This window comes from Anas acuta, chromosome 11 (assembly GCF_963932015.1).
Source record: "Anas acuta chromosome 11, bAnaAcu1.1, whole genome shotgun sequence".
NCBI classification, from domain to species: Eukaryota; Metazoa; Chordata; class Aves; order Anseriformes; family Anatidae; genus Anas; species Anas acuta.
The window spans coordinates 2,036,906-2,063,681 of NC_088989.1; the positions used below are offsets into that span (position 1 = coordinate 2,036,906).

The window sequence follows — 26,776 nt, forward strand, 5'->3', positions numbered from 1 at the left end:
GGCTGCTGGAAAAAGTTTGGCTTTGAAACCATCCATGGCAGCCAGGTACCCCCGGGAAGCACTGGAAGGAGCTCCTGCTTCCAGCACAGGCCTCAGGACCCCACCGGCTGGCACAGGGCAGGCACCAGGCTGTTGCTGCTCCTCTCGCACACATGTGTGATGTGGGAAATGCCACGAGCTTACCTGCACGTTTCACCCAAAGTCTGACACTCTTAGGGACCGGCTGCCCCCCACGCTGCCACGTCCTGGCACCCATCCAGCACTACCTTTACAGCAAGGCTGAGCCCAAGACCCGGTGTCACAAGCTATTTGCAAGGCTCACTCTAGACTGTGACAGCACTTGTGGGGAGCCAGCACCTCGGGTTCCCTCTCATCACTTGGGCTTGATTCTTTGGGGTCCTGATGCACCCCACAGACCGATCCTTTGGGGTGATGCGAGAGGACAGGCAGTGCCACCAGGCCCTGTTAACCCCTCATTTCTACCAGGAGCCACAACTGCTGCTGACCCCCTGTTTGCCAGTCCCCACATCCCCCCTGGGGGCTCCAACAAGTGCCTCCAGGAGGGCACCACCGAGCCCAGTGCCTCCACCAGGGCCTTCCCCCCGCCCCAGCCCTGCTGGCGAGCACCAATTCTCTGACCAAACACGCTCTTTCCCACCGCCAGGCTCCACCCCACGGTTGCAGAGGCGAGCCCCGGGCTCGGGCTGTTTTGTTTCCTTCCTAATTTACCAACCCCAGCGGGAGGAAGCCGGGCTGCTCCCTCCTCGCAGCAGGCGAGCAGGTGGAGGGCTACCCCAGCAGCAAGCACCCGCTCCTGCCACACACAGCACATCGCCAGAAACACCCCAAAAGCACCGAATTCACCCCCCAGCACCCTGCTGCGACCCCCGGGGGCTGCTGCCAGCCCCACGCCGGCTCCCTCACACCAGCCTCCGGCGGTGCCCGCTGCCCGGAGCGGAGCCACCCGCCCCCCCCGGTGCTTACCGAGCCCTCCCCCGGCCCTACCTGTGTCCGGCCGGGGCGTGCTAGCGGCGCTGCGGCAGCCCCATGCCGGCGGCGCTGCCCGGTGCCGTAGGGACGGAGCCCGCGCCCCGCTGCCGCCGCTCAGCGGCCCGTCCGCATGGTTACTGCGCGCCCGCCGCGCCGCCCCGCGCTTTATATACCGCCGCGGGGGGTGCTGGGAAATGTAGTCCTGGCTTACGGGAGATCCATGCAGGGGAGAGCCCCGCGGGACTACAAGTCCCGGCGTGCCCCGCGGCCCTGCCCCGTCCCGTCCCGCTGAGGTGGCTTCGCCCCCCAGCCCCATCATGTCGCTTGTCCTCTCCCCTCAGGGGCTGTGTCCCCCCCTCACGGAGCGCCCCTGCCCGGGCTGTGGAGGTTGTGCCCGGGAAGGGCCTCCTGCCGACAGCGCTAGGTTTAAGGGTTCTGGGAGGATAGTTGTGGATAAGTCTCCCGTTTTTATAGTATTTTGATGACAGTGAAAGCGGTGTCGCAATTCTGAAGCACGGTGGACTCAGTACCAGGAAGGAGAATAATTAAACTGTGCGGAAGAGATGTCCTGCCTGTGAAGAAGTGGCTTAGGAGTGCGGACACCGTCAATAAACGACACCAAAGAAAGTTCTCGGGAGCCCTCAGGGTCACAAGCTGCAGCTCGGATGCTGTTCAGAGGCAACCTGACATTTTAATGGCTTTGTCTGGTCTCCTAGGACAGTACAGGAACATAAACCTTCCTGGTGAAAGTACAGAAATGATGCACAAAAGGGTTCTAGGGAAGCAAGCGATGGGAACCAGGAGGCGAGATACCCCAGCGGGCTGGACACGAGCTGGTGTCCCTGAGCTCTGTAACGGCACAGCCGGAATCCCACGGCTCTGCTGGGGGCAGGCTGTTACCAAGTTTGTGTCCGTTTGGGTTTTTTTGAGTACATCACGGGGCAAAAGGGACTGCTGAGAGCTACTGGGAGCACCCAGCGCTGTGATTGCAGCATGCACTGAGACTTCATGCGGCCCATGGGAGTGCGTAGTGTTGCTTTCCAGTAGTACAAAAAAAAAACAAAAGTCTCCTTCACTCTGCCCCTGCTCTGAGCTGCACAGCCCTGCTTTGTGCAGGGAACATGATGTGAAGCGCAGGGAGCTGCTGCCCCACAGGGTGCACATAGGTCCATTCTGCACAGCCCTGAGCAGCAGCTTCCCCACAACATAAAGCTTTCCGTGGCGGAGCGCCCAAACCTCCAACAACTGCGGAGCCCCAGCAAGAGGCAAGGAGACGCCGGGCGCCCCCGACCTCTGGCAGCCCCCAGGTATATGGGGGGGGCAGCACCAGGAGCCAGGCGCGGCCCCTTTAAGGCGCGACCACCACGTGACCGCAGCAACACGTGACGCCGCCCAACATGGCTGCGCCCGGTGGCTGCGGGGCGCTGCCGCAGCTGCTGCTCCTCGTCCTGGCGCTGCTGCTGGCGGCGGGGGCGGACACGGACCTGGAGCCGGATTCGAATCCGGAGCCGAATCCGGCTCTCGGCGGGTCCTGCGGCTGCGGGGCCGGCCGCGGCGGCGGGCGGGAGGCGGCGGCGCGGCGCTACGCGGCGGCACCGGGCGGTGGCAGCGGCAGCGGCAGGAGCGGGCCGGTGAGCGGCGGGGGCAGCGGTGGGCAGCGGCTCCGGCTCCGGCCCCGGCCCCGGTAGCAGCCGGGTGCGGCTCTGCGCTGCCGGCCCTGCTGCCGGAGCTGGGCTCTGAGCGCACGGAGCTGCGTGGCCAGGTGCTGCTGAGGTGCCGGTGCCCGTCAGGAAGCCTTGGGGCACTCCCAGCTGAAGCTGCCCGGCAGGCTGTCAGCATCCCTGCCTGGCAGTCTGTCAGGGTTCCCAGCTGGCAGCCTGTCAGGATGTTTCAGGGTTTGGAAAGGAACCTGAGGCTGTGCAGCGAGAGTTAATTTTAATTTTTCATACGGTTTCAGGCAGCGATTCACCAGTGAGCTTACAGTCTTGCTGAAAGACATCTTTGAAGATTGCTTCCAGGAGTTGTTTTAGCTACAGTGGATTGGAAAGTTTTTTTTGTTTTGTTTTGTTTTTTTGAGGTTCTTTTTTAGCCTTCTATCTTTTTTGTCAGAACTGAAATGACACTTGTGGAGTAGCGCTAGGACCATGCTTCACTGGGAAGCATGGCGAGTAGTTCTGTTATGAGACCTGCATTTCCAACATACCAAACGTCAGGAGCTCGCACCAAGTGCTTCCATCCCTCAGAACGAGCTGTGCTCGCTTTGCTTTCTGTCACCAGCTCACCTGCTTAAGTCCCCTGTAAGAGCAGCGTGTGGCATGGATGGGCACGCGCCCTGTCAGCGTGTGCTGGGGCTTCGCCAGTGCTGGGTTATTCTCCTCGGGGATGCCTCTGTCAGTGCTGACAGGCTTTCCTGGTGCTCACCCACGCACAGGCCTCTGATCCGCTGCCAGTAGAGGGAGGTGGCTGAGTTCAGCATGAGTTTGGGACTGAAGGTAGTCTGGGAGTGCTGGCGATGAAGTAGAGGGAGTTTTCTTCCCTACTGCATTCACCACATGATGAGGAGTTGGGTAGCTTCTCAGCAAGGTAGCTCTTAGCCTAGCTAAAGCTAGCGTTAGCCCCTGAAACGTCACCTGCCGGCTGGGCAGGTTTTAGGGAGCCTGAGCTGTCATTTGTCCTTGCAGCACAGACTCCTAAGCAGGGATCGTGGCAGCTCTTGGTATTTTTGAGAGAAGGGCTGTTGGGTGAGGGATGGTTTGCTCAGTCCGCACTTTTTAGCGGGGTCTCAAGAAGCACACGGTGAGGTATGACGAGACCTTCGGGGCCTTCGTCTTCCCAGGAAGAACCCTATAAGGCAAAGGGGAAACATGTTTTGGTTCCCTGGAAGTTGGCTGAAGCCTCAAAGGGAATGCATCTTCCTGAAACAATTAACATTTAAGGTTATTTTAAGAAAGTTTTTGCTCTCGATTTAAGTTCTGCTCTGTGTTATTTTCTGAGCATGTGGGGATCGCGGTGTCAGCGTTGGTACCTTGCTGCGCTGTTTTCATCCGTACTGCTTCAAGCCAGGAGCACCTTCAAAGATGAGGGAGAGGGGGAGTAAAAGCAGTAAGAGACTTGTCAGTCCTTAATGTTGGTGACCTGTTTGGTGTGGACTGCTTCCTCTGCAGATGGTGGCTATTCCGGGAGGGGTGTTCACGATGGGCACGGATGAGCCGGAGATTCGGCAGGACGGGGAGGGCCCTGCCCGCAGGGTGCGCCTGAACGGCTTCTACATGGACCAGCACGAGGTCAGCAACGAGGACTTCGAGAGGTTCGTGAACGCGACTGGGTACCTCACGGAGGTAAGGCGGAAGGGTTTTTAGTCTTCTGTCATCTTTGTTGATGATGGAAAAATCCACACTAAAGCTTATCCGTTTTTGTAGGCCCTCACAGTGTGATGTTGGAATTTGCATGCTAGAATGGTTTGGATGTAAGTAGTGGAGAGACCAAATTGTGTTGCCTTGCTGCCAAGGAGCCTGAAAGGGCGCTAGGATAGATACTTACTGTTGCTTTTAGCAAGCGTCTTGATCTGTGAACTAAAAATCTTCCCTGCAGTGTGACTGAGGCAGCGTGGGCGAAGTCAACAGGTGGCTGAAGATTTCTACGTGGATTTACATGTATTTCTTTCTTTGACTTTTGGGTCCTAGGACACCTTTGTACCAGTACAACAATCCTGTTAGTTCTTTTTCCTTAATTTGGAAGACAAGGAGTGAAGGGATTTGAGAAATTTTGTGATAGTTGAGGATTTTGTAGTCAAGTTCTGGAGCACTGCCTCAGGTGGAAGCTGTTTCAGACAGTGCCTTTTCTTCGGTTCCAAATCAGCTTCTTTAAAAGCAAACTCAAAATTGCTGTTAGGATTTCCTTATTCTTGACAGAATAAAGCTGTGAATGTGGCTGGCATTTTGAGAATGTTTCCCTGATAATGTGATCAATTTTTTGTTCTTTCTCTAGGCAGAGAAATTTGGCGATTCCTTTGTGTTTGAGGGAATGCTGAGCGAAGAAGTGAAGTCTGAAATCCATCAGGCAGTGAGTAACACGGCAGGGTAAAACTTGCTTAGAAGTTTTATCACTGGGTAGATGTGTTAGCGGTAATGGTCATAATATCTAAATTGCATGATCTTCTCCAAAGCCATGTACAAAAATGTGGAGGAGTGTTTGGCCTAGAGGACTAGATTTCCTCGGGTCTGGGGGATCAGCAGCCTGGCCTCTGGTCTTCCTCTTGTCTCTAGATGAGCAAAGAGACAGGTGGGACAGTTTGAGAATAATTTATTTCATCGTTAGGTTTTACTTATGCACACTGTTTGATGCAAGATACAACTTTTGGGGAGTTTGGGGGGTGTTAGGATTTATTCTGACAAACGCCAAAACCCAGGTATTCCTGGTTAGCTAGTCATTTTCACCAAAATGATAGGAAGAATGAAAGAAAGAATTTTCCTTGTAAGTGCATGGTGCAGTAACTTTGAGTACTGAATGTTCATAGTTCTATATACATGATCCTCTTGGTGGAGGGGGAAAACCTTTGGAGTTTAATTTTACTGTAGCTAAAAGGACAGACTGATGTGATTTCTTGAAACCTCCATGCGAGTATGTGCTGTGAATGACTGGCAGAACTGTGGGGTTTGGTTTCCTACTGCAAGGAAAGAAAGATTATGAGAATAGTTTATATCTTTTAATTCAAAATAAACATTTGTGTATTGTGAGATCTAAGAAGTCTAAAATGAACTTGCCAAATACCAGCGTAACTGATGCTGAAGGAAGCATAAATGTAGCTGGGATCACCCCATCTTCACCACAGGAAATCCAGCTGACAGTATTAGAGGCATTCTTTTTTCTGCCTTAGTTCTGGGAGGCAGAAATCTCTGAGGTAGGCTCTCTGTTTCTTATTTGAACAGAGTTCTAGCATAAGCTCAGTCTTGGCTACTTGTATAAACAAATACAGCGTTGGGAGCCACTTTCCTGGGTGTGTCAGCCAAATTGTAAAGCACTGGCTGTAATGCCCACAGAAGCAGCATTATGCCAGGAAGCTGGAACGGAGCCCAAATTGGTCTCTTGGCTGCTTTAATTTATCAAGTTTTTCTGTATTTGTTAAATGTGAACTTAGAGTGACTGTCCTTTTGCTCTGTTTTTCCATATTTCTTATTAGGTCATTTTGGGAGGTACTGGCACAAGGAGTGTCTTTGGGATAGACCTGGAGGAAGACTCTGATTGTTTGGGTAGGGGCTCAGGGAACAGTGCCTGCCTGCCTTGCAGCTTGGCACTTTGTGCTGTCCCTGCGGTCAACCTTATGTTCTGTAACATTGTGATATTGTGAGAAGGTGAAGTAAATGCTTCTTTTCCTCCTCCTGTCTGCTTTTTACCTTCACCAGCTACATGCCATGAAACCCAGCTTTGGGGCCAGCACCTCTGTCACAAGGGGAAGGGGTCGGAGGGCAGGTAGCTGTGGAGCTGGCGGCAGACCTCTGATGTCTGAACACTCGGCTTAGCACTTCGTATGGGCTCCTGCCTGTCACTGCTGTGTCTTCTCGTTCTAGGATGTGTTTTCTATGAGAGACTATAATTTGAGAGTATTGTGCAGACCTTAGCTCGGAGGTGCACTGTTACAATGGGATGTAGTCGGCTTCTCAAGCACCCAAATTCTGTGGAGGCAGAGCCGGTAGCTTCCTACAGGTTGTGCTTTCAAGAAACAAGTTGCTACAGACAACTTGCAAGAAACTTCTTTCTGATAAAATGCAGAAGCCTTCCAATTATAGTGGGGGTTTTTAAAGGCTCTATGAAAGCAAATCCTTCCTGGGGTCTGCAAGCTTAAATAGAGGAGAAAAAAAAGCCAAATCTCAAACTGGTAATTTCTAGCTTGTTAGACTGACTTAAATGTTTAAATCTTAAATCTGGAGGGAAAATGGTGGAAGAAATCTAACACTATTCAAATATTTACAAAAAAAAAAAGTGAACATATTTTAAAACTTGGCTGCTGCAGCCTAGCTGTTAACATGTAATTAGTGGAAGGATAAATAGTGTGAAGTTGGTTTGCATCAACAGATCGTGATGAGAAGAGTAAGGCTCCTCTGTCAGTGCATGCCTCAGTCAGCTGATGCGTTAGCCTGTGGTATGTACCTTCCTGAATCACAGCTATCACCACGAGAAGTGAGATGCAAATATTCGTGTTACTGGTACTGAGAAATACCCGCACCGAGCTGATGGGGGAAATGGCTGTGCTGCTTCTAGCTCCTAACTTAGATGTGCTTGGAGGCTTTTCTCCAGTGGAAGCACAGTGGGGCTGAATGCAGATGGACAAGGGAAGAGCAGTAGGAATGTGTTCTGCAAATCTGATTTCATAGGCAGTGAAAGAATTGGGGAAAGGTGGAGGTGAAGATGCTGAACCAACTGGAGTGCAGCAGCTCCTATAGAGAGTGAGGCACATGGGGTGTGGGGGGTGTCTGTGGGTTTTGTTCTCTCTGGCAGCTTTGGCTTCTCCACCTCTGAAGCTGGACAGTTTTGTCACAGGCCCTGAAAGGAAGCAGACAGCTAAATTAGAACAGAGGTGGGGCTGGTGAAAGCGAATGCAGGAGCAAACAGCTTAGCACGTAGAATAATTGTTGGAGCCCTGGGTGTGCGTTTCCTGGAGGTGAGGTGCTCTCCCAGATATCTGCTGCTGCCGGAATGTAGGTGGGACCTAATCCTCCTCTGGAAGGAAGCAGTAAAAAGGGGTGTAGCAGCCAAAAACGGAATTGTTCTAGATTTCTGGAGACTTGAGTTGTCGTTTTGGTCTCTATGTTTGCTGTGTTAATGTGGCAGAGTGGGAATTTAGCACTGTAATAGATGAAGGGGATGCTGGTGGAACTGGCAAGGGCTTCTTCAAATTAAAAGAGCGAGACTTTCTAGGGGTAGGGGGGAAGGTTTTTCAGGATTGAAGCTTCTTGCGTGGGCCTACTAGTTTTGATAGCTTAACATTAAAATCTGTTCTTAGACTTGCAGGGTAAAACCAGCTGTTAATAACATGTGGCCTTGCTTGGATGCTTGGCCCTAATGTCGTTACAGGCTAGGATTGCTGATGGGTGGCAGTCAGAGGGGTTTTTCCTTTCCTTCTTTTTGGGAGGGTTTTGGAAGATGGGTGGAAAACACCTCAACACTTAGAGGTTTTGCTGTTCTTGTTTTGTGATGAGACTCTGCCTGACTGCTTATGCCCCTGACTGAGCTGGGGAGGAAGCGGAGAGGGGAAACACACGGCCAATGCTGTTGTTGCACTTGTATGCCGTTTTAACATACCCTAGAGCAAAAAGCATGCGGGCTGTGTCTGTGAAATGAGAAGGCACTGAGGTGTACTCCCCAATGAGGGGTTTAAGAGCTCTTGCAAATAACTGCAAGAGTTTTTGCTTGCTGTGCAGCCACCGTGAAACAGGCAAACAGAACAGCACTTACCGAGGCTGGTGTTCAGCATAAGTCAAATTTGCTCACTGGAGAGTTGTGGGAACATTTTTATCCTTGGCTTGTGGTAGACAACAAAATTAATTTTTGCTTCTAGGCCAGACAGACTTTGTAATGAAGACACCAGGAGCATGCAGACCTGCAGCCATCATTTATTCTTGGGAGGTATTCAGTTTTAATCCCGGGATGCAGTGAAGTCAGTTGATGGCAGACTTGAGCAAGTGCTGTTAAACTGGAGTTTGGGTCAGTCCAGAGCTCCTGGATGCTGGGTTCATCCTCATTTGGATGGAAACCTCTTTGGTAGTGCTGAGCTGTGCAAATATACTTAAAGCATTTCCTCTAAGTAAGAGGAATTCCACTAAATTAGAGGAAACTGAAACCAGAGGAGGAGGTGGGTGAGCCTGCTTCTTGCAGACCCCAGTGCTGCAACAAATCTCCACGTGGAGTTGTGAAGGTGGAGCTGTTAAACTGTACAGCTCTATTTTCTTATACCATTCACTTCTGGGACTAAAAGACATGCAACAGGCTGCTCTCACTGAAACTACCACTGATATTGGTCCATATTTATTGTACAAACTGCCCCTGTGAAGTGGGGCATTGCCTGTGCCTCAGGCTGTAGGTGTATCTGTGCATGCCTTGTTCTTAGAGCTCATATTCATTTGGTTATTGGAAAAAATGACTCGCTTGAGTGCAGATTTAGATGTTGGCTGCAAAATAAGCTTCCAAAGATGGAACTCACCAGGAATATCAGTTCCTTAAAAGAAGCTTCTCTGCATTCCAAAACTTGCACTTAATGAATCTTGCTGGATTTTAGTATTAAATAGTTCTGGCTATTTTTCTTGGAGGACTCACACAGCTGTGAAGTATAACGCTGTTTGAAGGCGATTCAATGACCTTTCCTCATGTGAAGGAAAATGTCTCTTCATAAAAGTAAAGGGCTCGTTTTCAATTAAATATGAAATCCTTTCTCTAACTCAAACTGTATTTATTCTAATTCTATAAAGCTGCCACATTTCATTTTTGCAGTACTGCAATCTCAAACTCCTTACAAGCATTAAGCTTGCTTAAGGCAAGCAATGTCTGTAATTCTAATAGTGACGTTAAAACAAAATAGCGTTTAATATGAAACTAAAACCCTTGCTGCCTTCATTTCTGAGCTAATGAAGGAGGCCTGAAGCCAGAAAATAAGAGTGAAAACAGATTCTTCTGTAATACTTCTGTAATTGGAGCTTTTGGGGCAGGAATTTTTAACTGATGTACTGAACAGTGTGAGACCTGTGGCATTGCGGGAGCTGGTGAGTGTTTGTTAGTTGCTGGTGAGCAGTGTTAGTTACCAGGGGTACCTCAGCTGCTGCTTCGCTGCCGTTTCAGCGTTCTTAATTACTGCTTTGGCGGAGAACTTGGCAATCGTGTTTCAGTTCAGCTTATGTACATAATGACAGAATGTTTGCTGTGTTGCAGAGTATCTTTGAGCACAAATACGAATTACAGCTGCGTATGCAGCCCGCAGTCCCCTCTGCAGCTCCATGGTGACCCTGATAACCAGCTCCGAGGGACCCGTTCTTCGTGCCGAGCCCCGGAGCCTGCTCGCGCTCCCACTATTTACATTGCGACGTCTCCCTGCCTCAGTTCCAGCTGTTCCAACTTAAACACAGGCCAGTTGCCATGGGGATGAGGAGTCCATAGAAATAGGTCACGCTCGTGCCCTTTGCAGCGCGCTGGTGGCAGGGAAAGCAGCGCTGCGGGCAGAGGTGTGCAGGCAGTGAGATGCTGCTGCAAGGCTTCTCCTTGAGCCTGGAAAAGGGCTGAGGCACCAAGGGGAGCTGCTGCAGGGCTCCGGCTCGCTCAGAGCCATCCCTTCTGGTGTGGTGTGTTCTCAGTTTGACCTCAGAGCTGAGTGGGCAGGGGGCTGTGCTTTGTGCCCCCCTCCCGCTGATTCCCCGCTGACCATGGGCTCGAAGAAGTAGGTGAGAGCAAGCAGCCAGCATGCTGTGGGGTCCACATCAGCCCCAGGAACGGGGCCGTGCTAATGTAGCGCCCCAAATAGCTGCTGCTGGCTGGGTCTGGGATCGCTGAATCCTCGTCCCCATGCAGGACTGAGCTGCTGTGCCCACAGCCAGCTCTGCCGGCAGCTGTCGGTGTGCGGCACAGCGCTCCTGGGCTGCCAGGGAAGGAGCTGCCACAAGGACACGTGCAGGAGGTGGCAGGAAGGGCTCTGCCTGCTCTCAGCCATGGAAGGCATTTTTGGGAGGTGCTAGAAAGATACTCTAATACTATACAGGAGAATAAATATAAAGTTGCTTATGACCAGGACCCAGCCTAACAATTTCTGTGGTTTCTGAAGGGAAAACGCCAGTGGCTCATCTGCTGTGCAATATTTATTTTTATTTCTTAAACTCCTTGCCCTACTGAAAATGTTAAATGTTCTATTTTTTCCTTCAGCAGTTCGTGAATCAGCCGTTCAAGGTTTAGAACATGGCTTAGAGGAGGAAAAGTTGAGAGATGTCAGTGTGTCCGCCTTACACGGATAAGATAAAACCTCATCAAAAATGATATTCTTTACTAAAGAACTACTTTTTTTCTGACAGTAGTGAGGATGTCCAGCCCATTGGGTATATTTCCCAGAGATAATGCTTCGGAACTTAGCTACCTCCAGCCTGTGCACATGTTGCTTTTGCAGCCAAGAGGATGGGTTTGTAAATTAACTACATACAGTGCTTAACACAGCCAGACCTAACTGCCCTCCGTTAATTCACCTTCTGAAACTGCTGTGTGTCTTTTTATCAAGCCACTCTTTAATAAACAATTATTAAAGTGCTTTATAGACTTATCTTCAGTCAGAAAGTCATCTTCAGTTGATTCCTGAATTGCTGAAGTTGTCACTGTGCAGTAACCGCTGGTTGTTCAGGTACACGTCTTGGCCTGGTGTGTGCTGCTCACAACTGTGACTGCAGCCCTTACCACCTGAAAATAGTTTTGTAATGCTGCAACATATCTGGACGAGAGCATGAATTTCTTGTGCTCACATGGGCCTGACTTCATGTTGAAAGCTGCAGCTGCACTATTTCAAGTGAGTGACTGAGTGTCAGAAGTGGAATTAGACCCCAATTAACTGCTCAGTTTAGTTTTTCTTTATTTATTCATTTATTTTATTTATTTTAAGGGCATTTCCCTACTGCTTTTGCGGTGCCAGTAGCATGGTATAATGCTGATGATGGAACTGACTTTCCTGATGTTTCCCTATCCCCCCTCCCCTTTTTTCTTCTGTGTGTATTTAGGAAGCAATTTTCTTCACGATAATTGCAAAGTAGTCTAAAAGTCTTAAAACCAGTAGTTAATGGAGCAATTAAAGTTAGGATATCCCAGCCTACCTTGATAAGAAAATTGAATGCTTAAAACTTCTCAAATTTTATGCAAGCTGATGGTGGGAGTAAAGGCTTCAGCTGTGCAAATTGCTTCATTTGAGCGGAAAATCGTAGGTTGGAGTTAACTGTTGAGGTGCCTTCACGCTGTGTAATCCCAGAGCTTCTCGCTTCTGCAGGGCTAAGGGTCTGTGATAAGCAGAACAGGGAGTTCTTCAAATTTAATCCTGAAGCAGAGAGCTGGATAATCCCGAGTCTTCGGCTGGATCAGACCAAACCAAGCACTGAGCTGCTCTGCCTCAGAAGCGTGGTTTGCTCCTGGAGCTGCCTTCCCGCCTGTGTTGAGGCAGTTGTGTGAGGTTTGCAGAGCTGCTCTGTTTAGCCAATTCTCTCACAAGTGATAGGCTATGCAGTAAAGAGCTAAAAAGGATCTCTGCTCCTTTTTTTTTTTTTTTTTTTTTTTTTTTAAATTTAGCATCTCTTCAGGATCTGTTCGGCAGCATATGCTGCTGTGTGCACAAAGTGGCTCTGCTGCCAGTCTCCAGAACCTGTGTTCAGGAGCGCGGCGTGAGAACGCTCCGCGTTAGGGAAGGAACTAAGCTCATTAGTGGCGAGGGAGGGCTTTGCTGTACTGAATGTGATGTTGTAATATCTGTGTCTAATTAGCTTTCCTGCTAATTAGATTTAGAGCAATTAAAAGCTTTAAAGACTTCTGAGAAGTTTTTGAAAGGACTGTGAATTTCAGGTATGTGACTTTCTCGTTGGGAAAGAGCATCCTGGCGCGCACTCAGTGCTGTTGGTGGCTGACTTAAATTAGTTCCCAATTAATTATTGCAGTCTGTATGTAGTCTGTCACTGCTGCCGGTGTCCTAGTACTGTGTGTGTAACTTCTGTAAGGATCTGGGTGTTCTGCGAAGACTGGCAGCCATTTGGCGTTTGGTTCATCGGAGCCAGAAAGAGAAGATCTGCACGCGCAGTGCTCTCAAGTGGAGAGACTATATTTTCCTCAGTTTAAAATAAACCATTTTGATTGAAAGCATCTGCTTTTTCTTTTGCATAATGAAAATGTTTTCCATAATTAGTCTTCCAAAGTGTAAGTCTTTGCAGTCTCTTGCAGAGATTTTTCCCCTAAACTAGAAGTGTAATTTGTACAAAATAATAAAAACAAACACACACACACACAAAAATAAAAAACCAACACCCCAAACCACAAAACTTTTGTTCAGTAACTATCAGGATCAAATTTTACTGCTGACATTTCATATTCAATACGAACTTTTAGCAAATAGTACTGTGGCTCTCTTATTTTCCTTTAAGAGACATCAGACTCTGGCTTCAGATTTCTGTCCTGTCTGGAGTGTAGATTAAACCTCATGAATTTCAGGGAATTGGTTAAATCAGCCTAGTTCTAAGCCTATTAACTGCAGCATCTGTTTAGCAGCTTGGCCATTCTGAGGCTTTAGGATAGTGCTGTGAGAGGATCTCAGCTGAATGGAAATCCCATCTTTGGGTTTGGATGCTCGGTAACGAAGCTGTAGTTTCTAGTGAGAGCAAATACTTTAGTCCAGGATCGCTCTTGATTGACAATAACCAGCCTTTAGGTAAGGGACCCAGGCATCTGCTGGGGGCAAATCTGCCTGTGACAATAGGAGGAGAGGGAAAAGCTGCCAAGGGAGCTATTTTTAGTGGAGACTGGATTGGATACTTGAAAAATAAGGTGCTGTGTGTATGTTTATTACGAGCACTTCCCTTCATTATTTTTTTTTTAATTTTTATTTTTTCCTGTTGAAACATTGAAGTGAGAGATCTGAGGTTTGGATGAGACTTTTCCTTAACTAACGTATGTCAGAGATGACTCCTGTTCCTGACGTACATAATTATGTTCAATGCTCCTCACTATTGAAGAGTGAAGCCTCCTCCTAGAAGTCAAGAGTTAAACGTGCTTGGAAGTAAGCACAGTAGAAGAAATCGCTAATTAATATTTTCTTGGCTTTGCAAAACCAAATTTGAGACTTTTGGTTAGTGAAGTCTTCTGTTTACATTATTTACACAATCTGTTTGCAAGGAGATTCAGTAAACAGCCTTTTTTTTAATGAAAAAAAAAAAAAAGCTTCACTTCTGTGTCACCTCTGTCTCCACCTTCTGGAAGCTGATAGCCAAGAATTCAGACTCAGCTAACCGAGTTAAAATAGCTGGAAAGCAAATGTGTCGCAAGATGCGTGTTTTGACCCTAGTTAAAGGATGTCATCAAGATCTTGTTTTAGTTATTCCAAAACACTGACTCCAGGGAGCAAATAGCTGAGATGAAAACCCTCTCAAGGCCAAAACTGTCTTTTATAATCTCTGCGGTATGTGCCAGGCCAAAAGGCTCAGCATTTGGTCTCCCTCTCCCTTCTTTTGGGGTGGTGTTTTCTTTGTGCTGCCCATACCTTTGGCTATTTCTGGCCAGTGCCACTGTAACGTGGATGAAGTGATCCGCCTGGTCCATCGGGGTGGTTGGGGATGTGATGGGTCAGTTAGCTACAGGCAGAGCCTCGAGCTATGAGTTAAGGCTTGTGGCCAGCTGCCACATTGTGTTTGTTTCTGAATAACCTGCACCTGGGAATTTAGGTGATCTTCCTTGGCCATTCTTGTCCCTTTTCAGGTTGCAGCTGCTCCCTGGTGGCTGCCTGTGAAGGGGGCCAACTGGAAGCACCCTGAGGGGCCTGACTCCAATATCTTCAACAGGTAAGTCTTAATTAGGCATTCAATTATAACATAAATATATAAATAATGCTTGTTGAACATAAACCTCTACACATGTACCAAGAACCAAGGTGCAATAAAGGGGTTTCAGTTAGTTACCTGCTTGCTGCTGCTCCTGGGGCCGTTTTCTCTTCCTCCAGGGCGCTGTGTGCAGCGTTCAGTGGCTGTAGGGCTGATGTCCCAGCAGGGTTTCAAACCTGGCTGTGATTACTTTCCATCCTGGGATAAAAGAGACCATACTGAAACGTGCTTCAGTGTGTGTGTGTTCCACTGCTGGTGCATACATACGAGTAGAAGAGTTGATCCTATAGGGGTTAGTAAGTTTAGAACAGGCAGTGCAAATCTGGTGGTGGAGGTGAAGAGCAACGGCATGCTCGAGGAGTGTGTGTAGTGCCTTCCACCTGGGATTCAGGAACCTGAAGAGTTTTTGTGTTTTTAATGTATTCTGGCTTTGTGGGCTGATTACGGAAAATCAGTTGTTACTTTATCTGGAAGCTAAATGCTTTGGGAAAAACGTACTCTGAGCAGCCTACGGTGAGTGCTATGCCTTGCTGGTGCTAACTGTGAGACCTGCTAGTCGATACCTTCATACAGTCACTTCTGGTTGAGAAGCAGAATGAATTCCATGCCTAGAAAGTCAAAAGGCTTCGCTTTTTCTCGGGTAGTTTAGGTAGCTGCTGCAGCAGTAGCTCTGGGCTGCACATGCTGGGAGCCATTGCTGCAGTTGTGCCCGTTACTGTGCTTGGATGTGACTGTCCTCGTTTGGGACCTCTCACAGATATTGCAAGCCTTTCACTAGGCAGGTGATAGCGAAGTTACTGCTAACTGCTTCCCTAGTTAAAGTTTCTAAACTCTTGCTGGAAATAGGCAGCCTCTCTAGCCTAGATCTAGTAGGTGCTGGCATGTTTCGGAGTCCCCTAAGGACAGGGTCGTGTTAGTGTAACATCACCTGCTGCCTGCACGGCTTGGTAACGAGTCCGTTGTCGTTTCTCCAAGGGCAATGAAAGACTTATCTGAGGCAAAAATAGAGATAGTATCAGGAGGCATTGTTAGGGGAGGTTGAGAAATTTAGGTCACAGTCAGCACATGAGAGTTGGAAGCCTGCCACGCAAATCTGGTGTTGTACAAACTTGGCCTGGTACAGCTGCTAGCGAGCTCCTCGTGTGGAAGCACTGCAGCGGCCGAGCAGGCCTGGACTGGCTCGTTAAATGAGGCAGAAAAGGCAAGTTCATAGAAAGCCCTCTGAGGCTGTCCTCTGGGGCAGTAACCCCAGCTCTTGAAGTGACTTGGTGCATTGGAGGCTTGGATGGGGACGGTCCTGGGACAAGGAGGGCGAGGCATTTGTTTAGGCTGTGAAAAGGGAAGCCAGGATTCGAATGCAGTCCTAGAACCAAAACAGAGGAAAGAACAAAAAGGAAAAGAACAAAGGAAAGAAACAAAAGGAGCCTTTGTGTAAGCTGTGGGCTGCCTGAAACACCAAAAAAAAAAAAAAAAAAAAAAAAAAAGCTTTGTTAAACTTGTGCAGTTTGCTGCTTCCTGGATTGGGAGCTGCAAAAGATGATGCAGGTAGGAGTAAGGATGCTCGGATGCTCATCGCTCCTATTGTAACTTGTGCAGTCCTGGCTGGAGCGGCAAGGCTGTGAGCTCCCTCATGGTGCTTTGTGGCCAGCTCTTCAAAATTTCATTAATTGCCTGTGCTGTGTGGCTGTGGGGCTGCCCAGTTGTGCTGACAATCTTGTCCCGTTTGTTTTCTTCCCCAGAATGGACCATCCAGTTCTTCACGTGTCCTGGAATGATGCTGTGGCATTTTGCACGTGGGCAGGGAAGCGATTACCAACTGAGGCTGAGTGGGAATACAGCTGCCGAGGGGGCCTTGAGAATAGGTAAATGCTGCTGATGTGCCTCTGATAGTGTGGAAAACTGGTATTTACTAGGTTGGGAAAAGCCTTGAGGCTTTTTTATTGCCCTGCACATTTCTTCCTTGTACAGGATGTGTTTCTGTGGAAAATATAACCCAGGCTTATTGTGAACACATTCCTTTAGGTAAATGAATTTCCATAAATACCTGAGGGGTATTTTGTCATCTCAGTTCTGTAATGGAGAAGGAATGCAAAGAGCCCGAGCAGAGGAGATGTGACACTGCCAGGACACGGGGCTGCTGGCATCGGAGGCAGGAGATGGAAGATAAAAAAGGGGCTTAGTGCCAAGGCTGAAAGAGCTGCCAGAGAGATGGAGAAGTAAATAAGTGTTGCTTCACTTATTAGGGGCAGTGGATAGGCCTGGTAGGTGTCAGTGGGCTTAGAGAGAAGAGGAGGACAAGGTGAACAACAGTTTGTGTATTCTCCCTCCTGTGTCCTGGACTGCACAGGGCAGCGCTAGCAAGTGCTGCCTTCCTGCCCTCCGTGTACACATTGTCCTTGCAGAAGCCTCGTTAACTTTTAATTCTGGTACAAACTGGACTAGAATACAAACAGCTTCCCCAGGGTAAGGGTGGCTAAGGTGTTTTATTTTTATTGAAGAAAAAAAGTAAGTTTGACAACTGGTTTTCTGCCTTTTAACAGGCTTTTCCCCTGGGGCAACAAGCTTCAGCCAAAAGGCCAGCACTATGCTAATATCTGGCAGGGAGTGTTCCCAAGCAACAACACTGCAGAAGATGGGTACAAAGGAACTGCACCAGTAAGTGTCTCAAAGTGAACTATCATACAGGAACAAACTTCTTCCTAAAATTGAGGCCTGTGTTGAACACAGTGAACAGCGGACGTTTTCCACTACTGTACTCTTTCACCTTTAGATTGTCAAGTTCCAAAATATTTCACTGCAGGCTTGAGTATTACCAAGGGATGCTTTTTAAAAGCTTAATTGAAAAGTAAAGATTATCTTCACTCTAACTTCTAGTTCCTCTCAAGCTGACCTCTTTTCCCTATCTCCAGTAACTTTTGAGTCAGCTGCTGAAATACTTTCGGCCTCCACATTTGGCATAGCAAATTTCTTAGCTCTCATTTTTGGTTAGGTGTTCCCAAGGCTACAAAATTGTACAATAGTTTAAAAGCAATGAAACTTCCCTTTTTTGAAAGGCTGAGCCTGTCCGATATGGCAAACAATGGAGTGGAATTTTAAAGACAAGCTTGTGAATAAATTATTTGGCAATCAAAATAAGTCTAGAGGGTTTAATCAGTGGAGAAATCTGTACGTGTGTGAGCTGACAGCCGCTCTTGCTTTTCTTAGGTGGGAAAGGGAATTGGAATCTGGAAGTTAGAGGCATGAGCACGCAGCTTAGAATACAAATGCAATGTGCAGGTCTGTGTTTGATCAAACAGTGCCCCTCTTTGGAGGATCGGTCAGCAAAACTGATGAGAAGGTGCCATGTGCCTTCATGGTGCTGAGAACACAGAGGATGATACCAGTGCATTCTTCCATTCAGTTTTATGTAAATGGAGTATGTAAAAGTATTACAGCTCTGCACTACTAGCTTGACTGTCTTTGAGATATGAATACAGATGTTCTTGGCAGAGGTGAACATGCCTTCAGCAGACGGGTCTTCAGGTTTAAAAACCCTATTGAATGTGGCGTGGTTTAAGGAACTTGCATTTGTGCTACTTCTCTTCTGTAGGTCACTGCGTTTCCTCCCAACGGGTATGGCTTGTACAACATTGTAGGAAACGCCTGGGAATGGACATCGGACTGGTGGGCTGTGCAGCATTCAGCAGAGGAAGCTCATAACCCTGTAAGTATTTTATTGGCATCACGTGAGGTTCAGAACTCCCTCTTAGTGCTCTGGTCTGGTTGCTGTTCAGAATCACCCTGTGCTTTGCTCCTCTCTGTGTGGGATGGGCTGAGTTCTGGTGAATCAGCAAGTATCACAGCACAAGCCATCAGCACTGAACTAGCAGTGTAGTCATGCCATTTTATTTTTCTTGGACAAACCTCCACAATTGGTTAGCAATTTAGTACTTCCAAGCTGACCAATAATTTGCCAATACAGTGGAATTACTTCTTAAAAAAGTAAATAAAAATGTGAGAGGGTTGTTTTGTTGCTGCAAGCTGCGCTATTTATTTCTTTTTCCAGGTGGAGAACAAACCATTCTGAATTATTGTAATGCCTTCTACTAGCTCATTTAAAACTCGGCATGTAATAACGCTGACACTTATGGGTAGAAGTAGCTTACTGGGCTTTGACAGGGTTAATCTTTTGTTTTCTTTGTGGCAGCCAGAGAAAGAGGCCCAGCAGGGTAAGCTTTGTTTGTGGGGTTTCTCACGCGCTATCTCTCGGTAGATTCAAGCTCTAATATTACATCCCCTTCTCTCTCACTTATCTAGGATGACTAAATCTGAGAAATGAACTGCTCCGTTCTCACAGAGCTTGTTTTGTTCAGACACAGTTATCTGTAATGAGAAAACGAGTTAAACCTCTCTGGGCAGGAGCTATCTGTTGCTGCAGGATTTGAGTATCCCCATGCTATGGTCTCGTGTGATACACTGGCTTTGTCTGGTGTGCTGGACGTGATCACAGCCCTGTGAGAAGTCAGTGGTTGGAAGCAGCTTGAGGAACCTGCGAAATTTATCTGCTGGTCAGTACGTAGCAGAGGCTGACATCCTGCTCTTCCAGGAGGATGTTGTCAGCATGAGAAAACAAACTCATTTTGGGGTCTAAATTGCCATAGTTCTGTACTAGCAGTTTGATCATCCTGGTGGAAAAACCGGAGGCCTGATACGTACTGATCACGTTGGCCAATTTCAAGTTATTGTATCCCAATAAGGTCCTTCAGGTCTTTCTGGTGGGTGAAGCTGTGCATCAGATGGTATAGTTACACGTCTCTTCCCAGAAATGTTGGGAAAGTAGAGTTTTTGTTGCTTGACTTCAAAAAAAAAAATAGGATGAGCCATTCTTTACTTGTTGGCAGGCAGACATAGCAGTTTAACAATAGTTTTTTGTGTTTTGTTTTGTTTTTTTTGTTTTTAAAAAAAGGCAGCAACACTCCTTTCCTTTGGAACTTTGGCTGTGCTGTACACCAGGTGCTATTTCTCGGTGTGTACAAATAAGTCACATGATGCAATTTGAGAATTTCACGATCATTCAAAATTTCTACCCATTTCTGTAATAACTCAGTAATAATGAAAAGCTGTATTGGATGAATTCTCTCAAATGTATAAATACACACCCCTCGCTTTCAAACACCAGCTCTTGCCTTGCATACATTCTGTGTTGAATTAATTGGTGAGAATTATATAACAAGAGTTATATTTCACTTCAGAGTTTTGCTCTTTGTTACACAAACTCACAGCCTCTTAAGTTTAGGTTTTTAAATTCGGCACAAACATTTCCCAAACACTTCAGAAAAGATTTAACAAGGAGGTGTCAACAATGATGCTTTTAGTTTTTTTTTCAGTTGGGAAACCAAGTGTCAGGATCTAAGGTCTGAGGCCAGGCCCTCCAAAGTGAATTCCAAGGAGCTCTTCTGATTAAATGGATAAGGTAACTGAATCTCATAATGTGAAAAGTTGTCCCAAAATAGCCAGGCTGCAGTATCTTCTGAGACATTAAAAATGATTAGCGCCGTATCTATCAGAGCCAATCTCTTCAGTCTCTCCAGAGTACAAGTCAGTGTAACCTATATATAGGATATGTTCCTTCTGCCTAAAAGATTAGGAGTTCTTCTAGAGGGTCAGAGTTTGGTGAAAGGTTTTTTTTTATTTATTTTTTAACACGTTTAGTGTAAGATCTGAAACTTTCCGTCTTCTAGAACTGGAGAGATTTTGTGGATTGGTAACAAGGAATTCTACGCATGCTTTTTTCCTGTAATTCGTTGGCCTGCATTCACAAATGATTACCAAGGGCAAAAAATAAACTGGGACATCTGAAAGTGTTTTGTAAGTTGTTTGCTGTCTTCTCAAAGTATTAGATTTATATCGTTCTGTAACAGTGGTTTAAAAAACAAAAACAAAAAAAAACCTTCTTTGCCAGGTATAGGACCTTTACCGTATGCTCCAGCAGTTGTAGCTGTGTAGCTGGACAGTGAACCTTCTTTTAACCCTAAATTAGCAGAGCCCTCTTTGTTCAGATGAGCTGTTTCGGAGCTACCAGCAAAGATCACTGCTCTGTTTTGCATTGCAGTTTTTAATGGGAAATCCTGCTCAACAGCTCCATTGTTTTCTGGTTTGTCTTGTTCTCATGTGGCTTTTTTTAGGTCAGTTTTCTGATGCCTGGCTGTACCCTGGCTTCCCTTAAAATGAGATTAGCAGGTTGTTTGAGTCGATTGTGCTTGTTCGTGGCTTATCGTACCGCGGGGCCCAGTGCATCTGCAGGCAAGGTTTGGAAGTCAGTTCCCAGAGACCTTGGCTAAGGAGTGAGCCTGCCTGCGGGGGAGCACCCGGGCGCGGAAATCAGAGGACACAGTACGTGGGTGTGTTTTTCCTCACATGTTTGTAGGATATTCAGTGTAGTAGGCCAGACTTTTTTTTTCCCTACCTGTTCTCTTAAAAGCTTTTGCGCTAAATGTGAGACTTCTGAGGTTCCAGAATGGGAAGGCTTCAAAACGTGAAGGCTTTTAGGGCAGTCACATTCAGTGGGTGCAGCTGAGAGCTGCTTTAGCTCTTCTCTGCGGAATCCCCTCCCTAAGGACCTCCTTCCTAGAGGGGAACTAGTCCTGCATTAACGAGGTGTTAGAGGTGAACATTTCCTTCATTGAGTGTGGTTTTATATTGGTCAAGGCCTTTTTCTTGAGGCATGTACAGAATAAAAATTCAACTCTACAACGCTGAGAGGCTTCTTAGTGGCTGTACTGCCTTTTAGGCTTTGCTTGCCACTTACCTGATAAGATACTGTTTATTTTCTTGATCTTGTTTGTCATGTTTTAGGACCCTTTCGCTCCTTCCTAACAGCAGTTTGTCAATGCACAGGGTCTGTAGGAAGCGTGTAAGAATGCTTGGTATCAATACTGGGAACCAGGCATCACAGCAGCCTGATGGTAAGCAGATTGCAGCAGTAACTTTCACAGCTTAAAGGACTGCAGCGGGAGAATCACTCACCTGTGTAATAAGCGTGTCAAATCACACAATCATCTAGCTAGCAAAAGTGTTATCAAGGAAGCCCAGCTTTCTCCTTGAACTCATGGGCCATTATTTGGAGTTGGAATTGAAAAAGAATTGTGAAATAACCTTGTTAAAGCAATTCTAGGGCCAATTTCATAAGCAGTTTAAATAAATCACATACATTACCCTGCAAACGTACCTGCAATTACAAAATTGCTGCTCGTAAGTGCAGTGCTTTCTGCAGACCTCTTTAGCTGTCACAGCCCCACATAATAACAAATTCAGTACCCGGTGACTGGGAGATGTTACCGACTGCCTCACAGCGCAGCCGCTGACTTGTGCTGTGAGTCTGTACTTGGGACTGGGAAGAGAACAAACACCAGGCGCTGGATATTGCAGGGCCTCGTCTCTAACTGGCCACAGATCAGTACAGCTGTGCTTAGAGGAGCGGAGCTGCTCTGTTAGAGGCTCGCAGGCCCGCACAGGGGCTGTGGTGGTGTTTGTGCAACCCCCTGCGGGGCTGACACGGAGCAGTGGAGCTGACAAGTCAGCTCTCAGCAAGCGTGCAGGCTGGTGTGTGAGGGCACGTAACCTGTTCCTAGAAAAGGTCTGACGCTACAAAATCAGAACTGTTTTCAGAGCATTACTCTCATGATTGCCACTGTGCTTTTTACAGCCTGATACCAGGTGCTTTACAGCAACAGGCAGTGCTCTCTGGGCAGGTAGGTTACAGCTGAGATGTTGCAGTACCAGAGGACATTGACTCACCTGTCTGCAAAGCCCTCACCACCTCATCATTTCAAGCTGCCTTGTTCAGACACAGCTGAAGTTGGTTGTTCGCTCTGAATATTCACGCGTGCTCCTTGTCCATCTCCCTGTACCCCTTACCCTGCTAACCGGTGTTGTTCCCCCCACAGACAGGGCCCTCCTCAGGGACTGACAAAGTGAAGAAGGGCGGATCCTACATGTGCCACAAGGTGAGTGAGAAGGGCTGCAGCAGAATCCATCAGTTCAGCCGCTGGCTTGTTGGCAGGTTCTGCTTTCCAGCCATTTCCATTTATTTCTGATGTAGGAGGCTAAGCTGAATGTACTGCTGGGCAGCCAGTATGGGGCAGCAGTCAGAGCCAGGCCTCCCCAGCACGCTGCCAGCCTTCTGCACAAAGCTGTATGGGTGTTTGTTTTGTTGTTCTCACTAGATATTGCTAGCTTGCTTCTGGAAGGAGACAGATGTCTCTGTGGCAAGGAGGAAGTCAGCATAGACACTGTTGCCCAGGAAAGCTGAAGCTTATTCAGCTCTGACTTGCAGAGTTTTTGGTTGCATGGGAAACTGAAAGCAACTTGACCAAGATCCCAGTTCTAGATAAACGCACCCTTGTATTATATGGAGCTGAGTGTAAAAGGTCACTGACCTTTTATCATCTGAAATTCAAAACCTTCAATGCTTTTTATCATCATATATAATACTTTTTTATCACCAGGCTTGGCATGACAACCTGGAAAACAGCACAGATATTGTTCAAGGCCAATTTTAACTCAAACTGAAACTTTCAAATCAAGGTCTGAACACACGCTTGGTGTCTGGGTGAACAGCGAAGGTAGCGTGCCGAGTACCAGGACTTCTCATGTGCCTTGGTTCTGAGTGTGCTGTAGGGACTGCTCCATCCACCCTGAGGCTGTTCCTCCCTAGAAAATACCTTTTGATCTTGGAGGACCCATAACTTATTTCCAAAATTTCCTTTGGAAAATAATATACGTCCTTCTCCAAATAATAAATTTGGAGACAGATGGCTGGGAGTTAAATGCTTCAGCTTCCATGATAGCAGACATGGAATTCTTTCTGGAAAGTCTGGGTACACCACATGGAACAGCCTTTCATGTTCTTCTGGTTTGACTTCTACTGGGAAGTACGGGAAATGTTTTGCAAAGCTACTTTCATGAACATAAATCATGTTTTAAACTCTGTTCACGCTGCACTGGAGAAAATGCTCACTGTACATCTCCTTTCTCATTAAAGCTCTTCTGTTCTTTTTTCCCCTTGCAAAGCATGCTGCTGGCAAACAATCCTCTTAATTAGATTAAATCTTTCTACAGTGAGATCCCATTTTCTACACTGACTTCCTTCTTAGGTGAAATCAATGTCAGATGTTAATTAGCAGTTTTGATTAAATTAACACTCGAATAGACTCCTCATCTTCAGTGCTGAATAATGCGACCCAGTTTAAAGGCTTGTGAAGATTCTAGTCTGTCCTAGAGTTTTTGTAGGTGATGAAACTAGGCTGTGTACCAAGGCCAAAAAAAATCACCGAGTACAATTAGCGTAAGGGCTTTGCATGAGCTGCCTAAATATCTGTGTAGACTCATTGCCCTTCTACCTCTTAGAGCTGACCAAGTAAGTGCTTTCTTACACATACATGTAGCACGTTCTTTTATTTTTGAAGTAGTTCAGCTTCTGCATCCTAATAGCGTGCCGTAAGTGTAGTGGTAGACCTCTGCTGTGTGATAGCACAGTGTGCCCCCTTCTTGTTTAGGGCTTCGTGTCAGTAGCAGGGTAAGCGAGGAGCTGGTGTTGGGATGTCTCCTTAGGTGGAGAGACTCGTGGGGAGAAACATTCAGTGCCCTGCTGCCTCCGCAGGGATGGTGTGGATCTCAGTGATGGTCGCCTGAGCACGAGCTGTCAGTGCCCTCGTGGCTGTACAGCGACAATTGCTGGAGTAACTATGCCCAAACTCCTGAAGGGATTTTTATTTAAAGGGCTGGGGGAAACATGCACTACCCTCTGTTCTCCCCTAGCCCCCCAGAGTGGGGGGTGTCTGATTTTTAATTTTTAATTCATTTAATTAATTGGTTGAGAGCCTGACTATATGCAGCTGACCCAACCGGAAAGAAACAGGAGCATTTTTGTTGGAGGCCAGGAGCTTGCAGCTGGAGGAGAGGAGCAAAAAGCCAGATATGGTGAAGTACCAGCAGAGCTCCCGGCTGGCTGGCTGTGAGCTCACAGCGTTTCTCCAAGTGACTGGTACAGGCGTAGAGGTCTGCGAGCGCACTGGTCCTTCCTGGAGTTGTTCCAGGTGCCATTTTTGCTCTGACTGGTCCCTCGCAGAGCACCAAGTTCTGCCAGCAGAATGAAAGCTCTGGGGCTGTTCAGCAACACGCAGCAGTGCGAGGACAGGCGTTATTGGCCTATATTAGCCTACTCTCATGTTTTTTTGCCATTCAAACTCCTCTTTACATCTGTTGCAGCTGGTCTCTTTGTAGAACTGTTTTCCTTATCTCTGGCACGGCGATTTTGATCCATGTCAGTTCATCGGGGCGTGTGGAATGCCTTGCTGTGTCGCAAACCCTTTTACCTAGGGGAGCACGAGCCGTGGCAGGCCCTAGTGACCATTTCCCCGTTTTCTCTCCAGTCTTACTGCTACAGGTACCGCTGTGCAGCCCGCAGCCAGAACACCCCCGACAGCTCCGCTTCCAACCTGGGCTTCCGCTGCGCAGCCGATGCCCTGCCAGAGCGGCAGTGACAGAGGGCTCCCACCCCGACTGAGCGGCTCAGCTGCACCTGAGGACAAAAAGAGACAAAAAAGACGTAGGGATTGACGCCTGCTGCTGAGACAGAACGGAAAAACCCCTCACGTGCCTGTGGGGCAGGGGGTCCAGCACCAGCCACCGTCTCTTGGAGCTTCCTGGATTTCTCTCTGGGGAACCCGGCCTGGGTTTCTGTCCTGACCGACCTCTTATTGCCGTGGGTTTCAGTGGGGGTGTCCTGGAGCTGCACTGGCACAAAACCGAGCAAAACCACGCTGATTGTATTTTAAAAGGTTGAGTTTTGTAGATCCTTTGGAAAAGATCTTTTAAGAGTTTTTATGTATGGTTTGAGTTTCCATACTCAAATCCCACAAACAAGGACTTTTATAAATTTGAGAGCTTTAAAATAAATTTGAAGCGGTTACTGCGTCTGTGACCCCGTGGGAGGCACAGTCACCACTTTGAGAAGAGGTGAGGACTGCAGGAAGGACAACTGCCCCCATGGGCGGTCTGTGCAGCTCTCACATCAAATCCTGCCTGCACCGAAAGGTGCGTTTTGTGGTGTGATATTTGCTCCTCTTTAGGAAGTGCCTTCTGCAGCTGAGGGGTGGCAATCCTCAGGGTGATGGTTAGGGATGTCCATGGTTGAATAAAATGTAAAGCATCTCTTTAGGTTTAAGACTCTTACTGATGGAAAGACGCTGGCACCTTCCTTGGAGTTTCTCTTGGACATGCTGTGGGCCTGTTTGGGGGACTTGCAAATTGCAAAAATGGCTTTAGAGACTGGGGCTAACAACTGGCTCTACCTGAACACCAGGTGGTCAAAGTGAAAAGGAGGTAAATGTAACTGAGCCTCAAGGCCTAAAAAGGTAAATTCAGGTAAATTCAGAAACTGTTCTCTCGATTCAAAGCAAACAAACAAAAGCTTCATTTAGTAGAACTGTAGCAAGGAGAAGAAGTGGGGGTACTGTCAGCTACCTGGGTTGGGGATCTGAATGTATTTCAGCCCTTCTGCAAAGTGCTTTGCACTCTCTCTCACTCTGCCCACAGCAGCTGGGGGCACTGCTGTGCCAGGGAGCCCAAAGCTGTCCCTGCAGTAAGCTCTGTCCCCAAGGGGCTGTCCTGTCAGCCCCGCCGTGCTGTCAGCTGTGTGGCTGACCTCTGCCAGGCCTCTGAGCTGCCTGCGTGTGCAAGGGGTCGGTCTTGGCCGTCTTGTCAGATGCTTTGAGAGGCAACAGCGAGAATGTGATGGTGTAGCACCATTTTTGCATTACTGCCACCCCTTCCCAGCACTATTTTCTTGTAGTGAACTCGGTGGGGGACACTACACATCCAGTGCTTGCCAGGTGCTTCTCCACTTCTGTGTTTCACAGGGAAGGGCGAGCGCTGGAGGGCTTCTGGGAGCACCTTCCAGGAGCACCAGCCCCTGGAGGGGACGGACACTACGCATCAGCCATTCTGGCAGCAGAAAGGATTCAGGAACACATTTCCATGTTGAAAGCTATGTTAAATGTTTTCTATTCTAAAGGCTATTTTACTACTACTAAATGTTTAATTAAAATCTCTGTATAAAAAATGTATTTCCCTGTTGTTCTTAATAGATTCTACTTCTCTAAAAGGCATTTTTCTGCTATAAGAAGGAACGAACACTTTATTAAAGATGTTGCCTAGGA

The 26,776-nt window shown here is 47.6% G+C and overlaps 2 protein-coding genes across 2 annotated transcripts in view; one reads left to right on the forward strand and one right to left on the reverse strand.

The window, feature by feature from the left end:
* The window catches only part of ITPR1 (inositol 1,4,5-trisphosphate receptor type 1), a 164,103-nt gene extending 162,958 nt beyond the window's left edge, over positions 1-1,145 (reverse strand). Inside the window, exon 1 of the mRNA XM_068695039.1 lies at positions 1,006-1,145. The gene's annotated coding sequence lies outside the window, so the exon portion shown is untranslated. The remainder of the gene's footprint in view (positions 1-1,005) is intronic.
* A 1,221-nt stretch (positions 1,146-2,366) lies between these two features.
* Positions 2,367-26,776, forward strand: SUMF1 (sulfatase modifying factor 1). The gene is made up of 9 exons (XM_068694184.1): positions 2,367-2,621; positions 4,155-4,328; positions 4,978-5,052; positions 14,455-14,537; positions 16,316-16,438; positions 17,117-17,231; positions 18,166-18,279; positions 22,502-22,561; positions 24,989-26,776. Exons 1-9 carry the CDS (start codon positions 2,388-2,390, stop codon positions 25,097-25,099), a joined length of 1,089 nt encoding a protein of 362 aa, XP_068550285.1. The 5' UTR covers positions 2,367-2,387; the 3' UTR covers positions 25,100-26,776.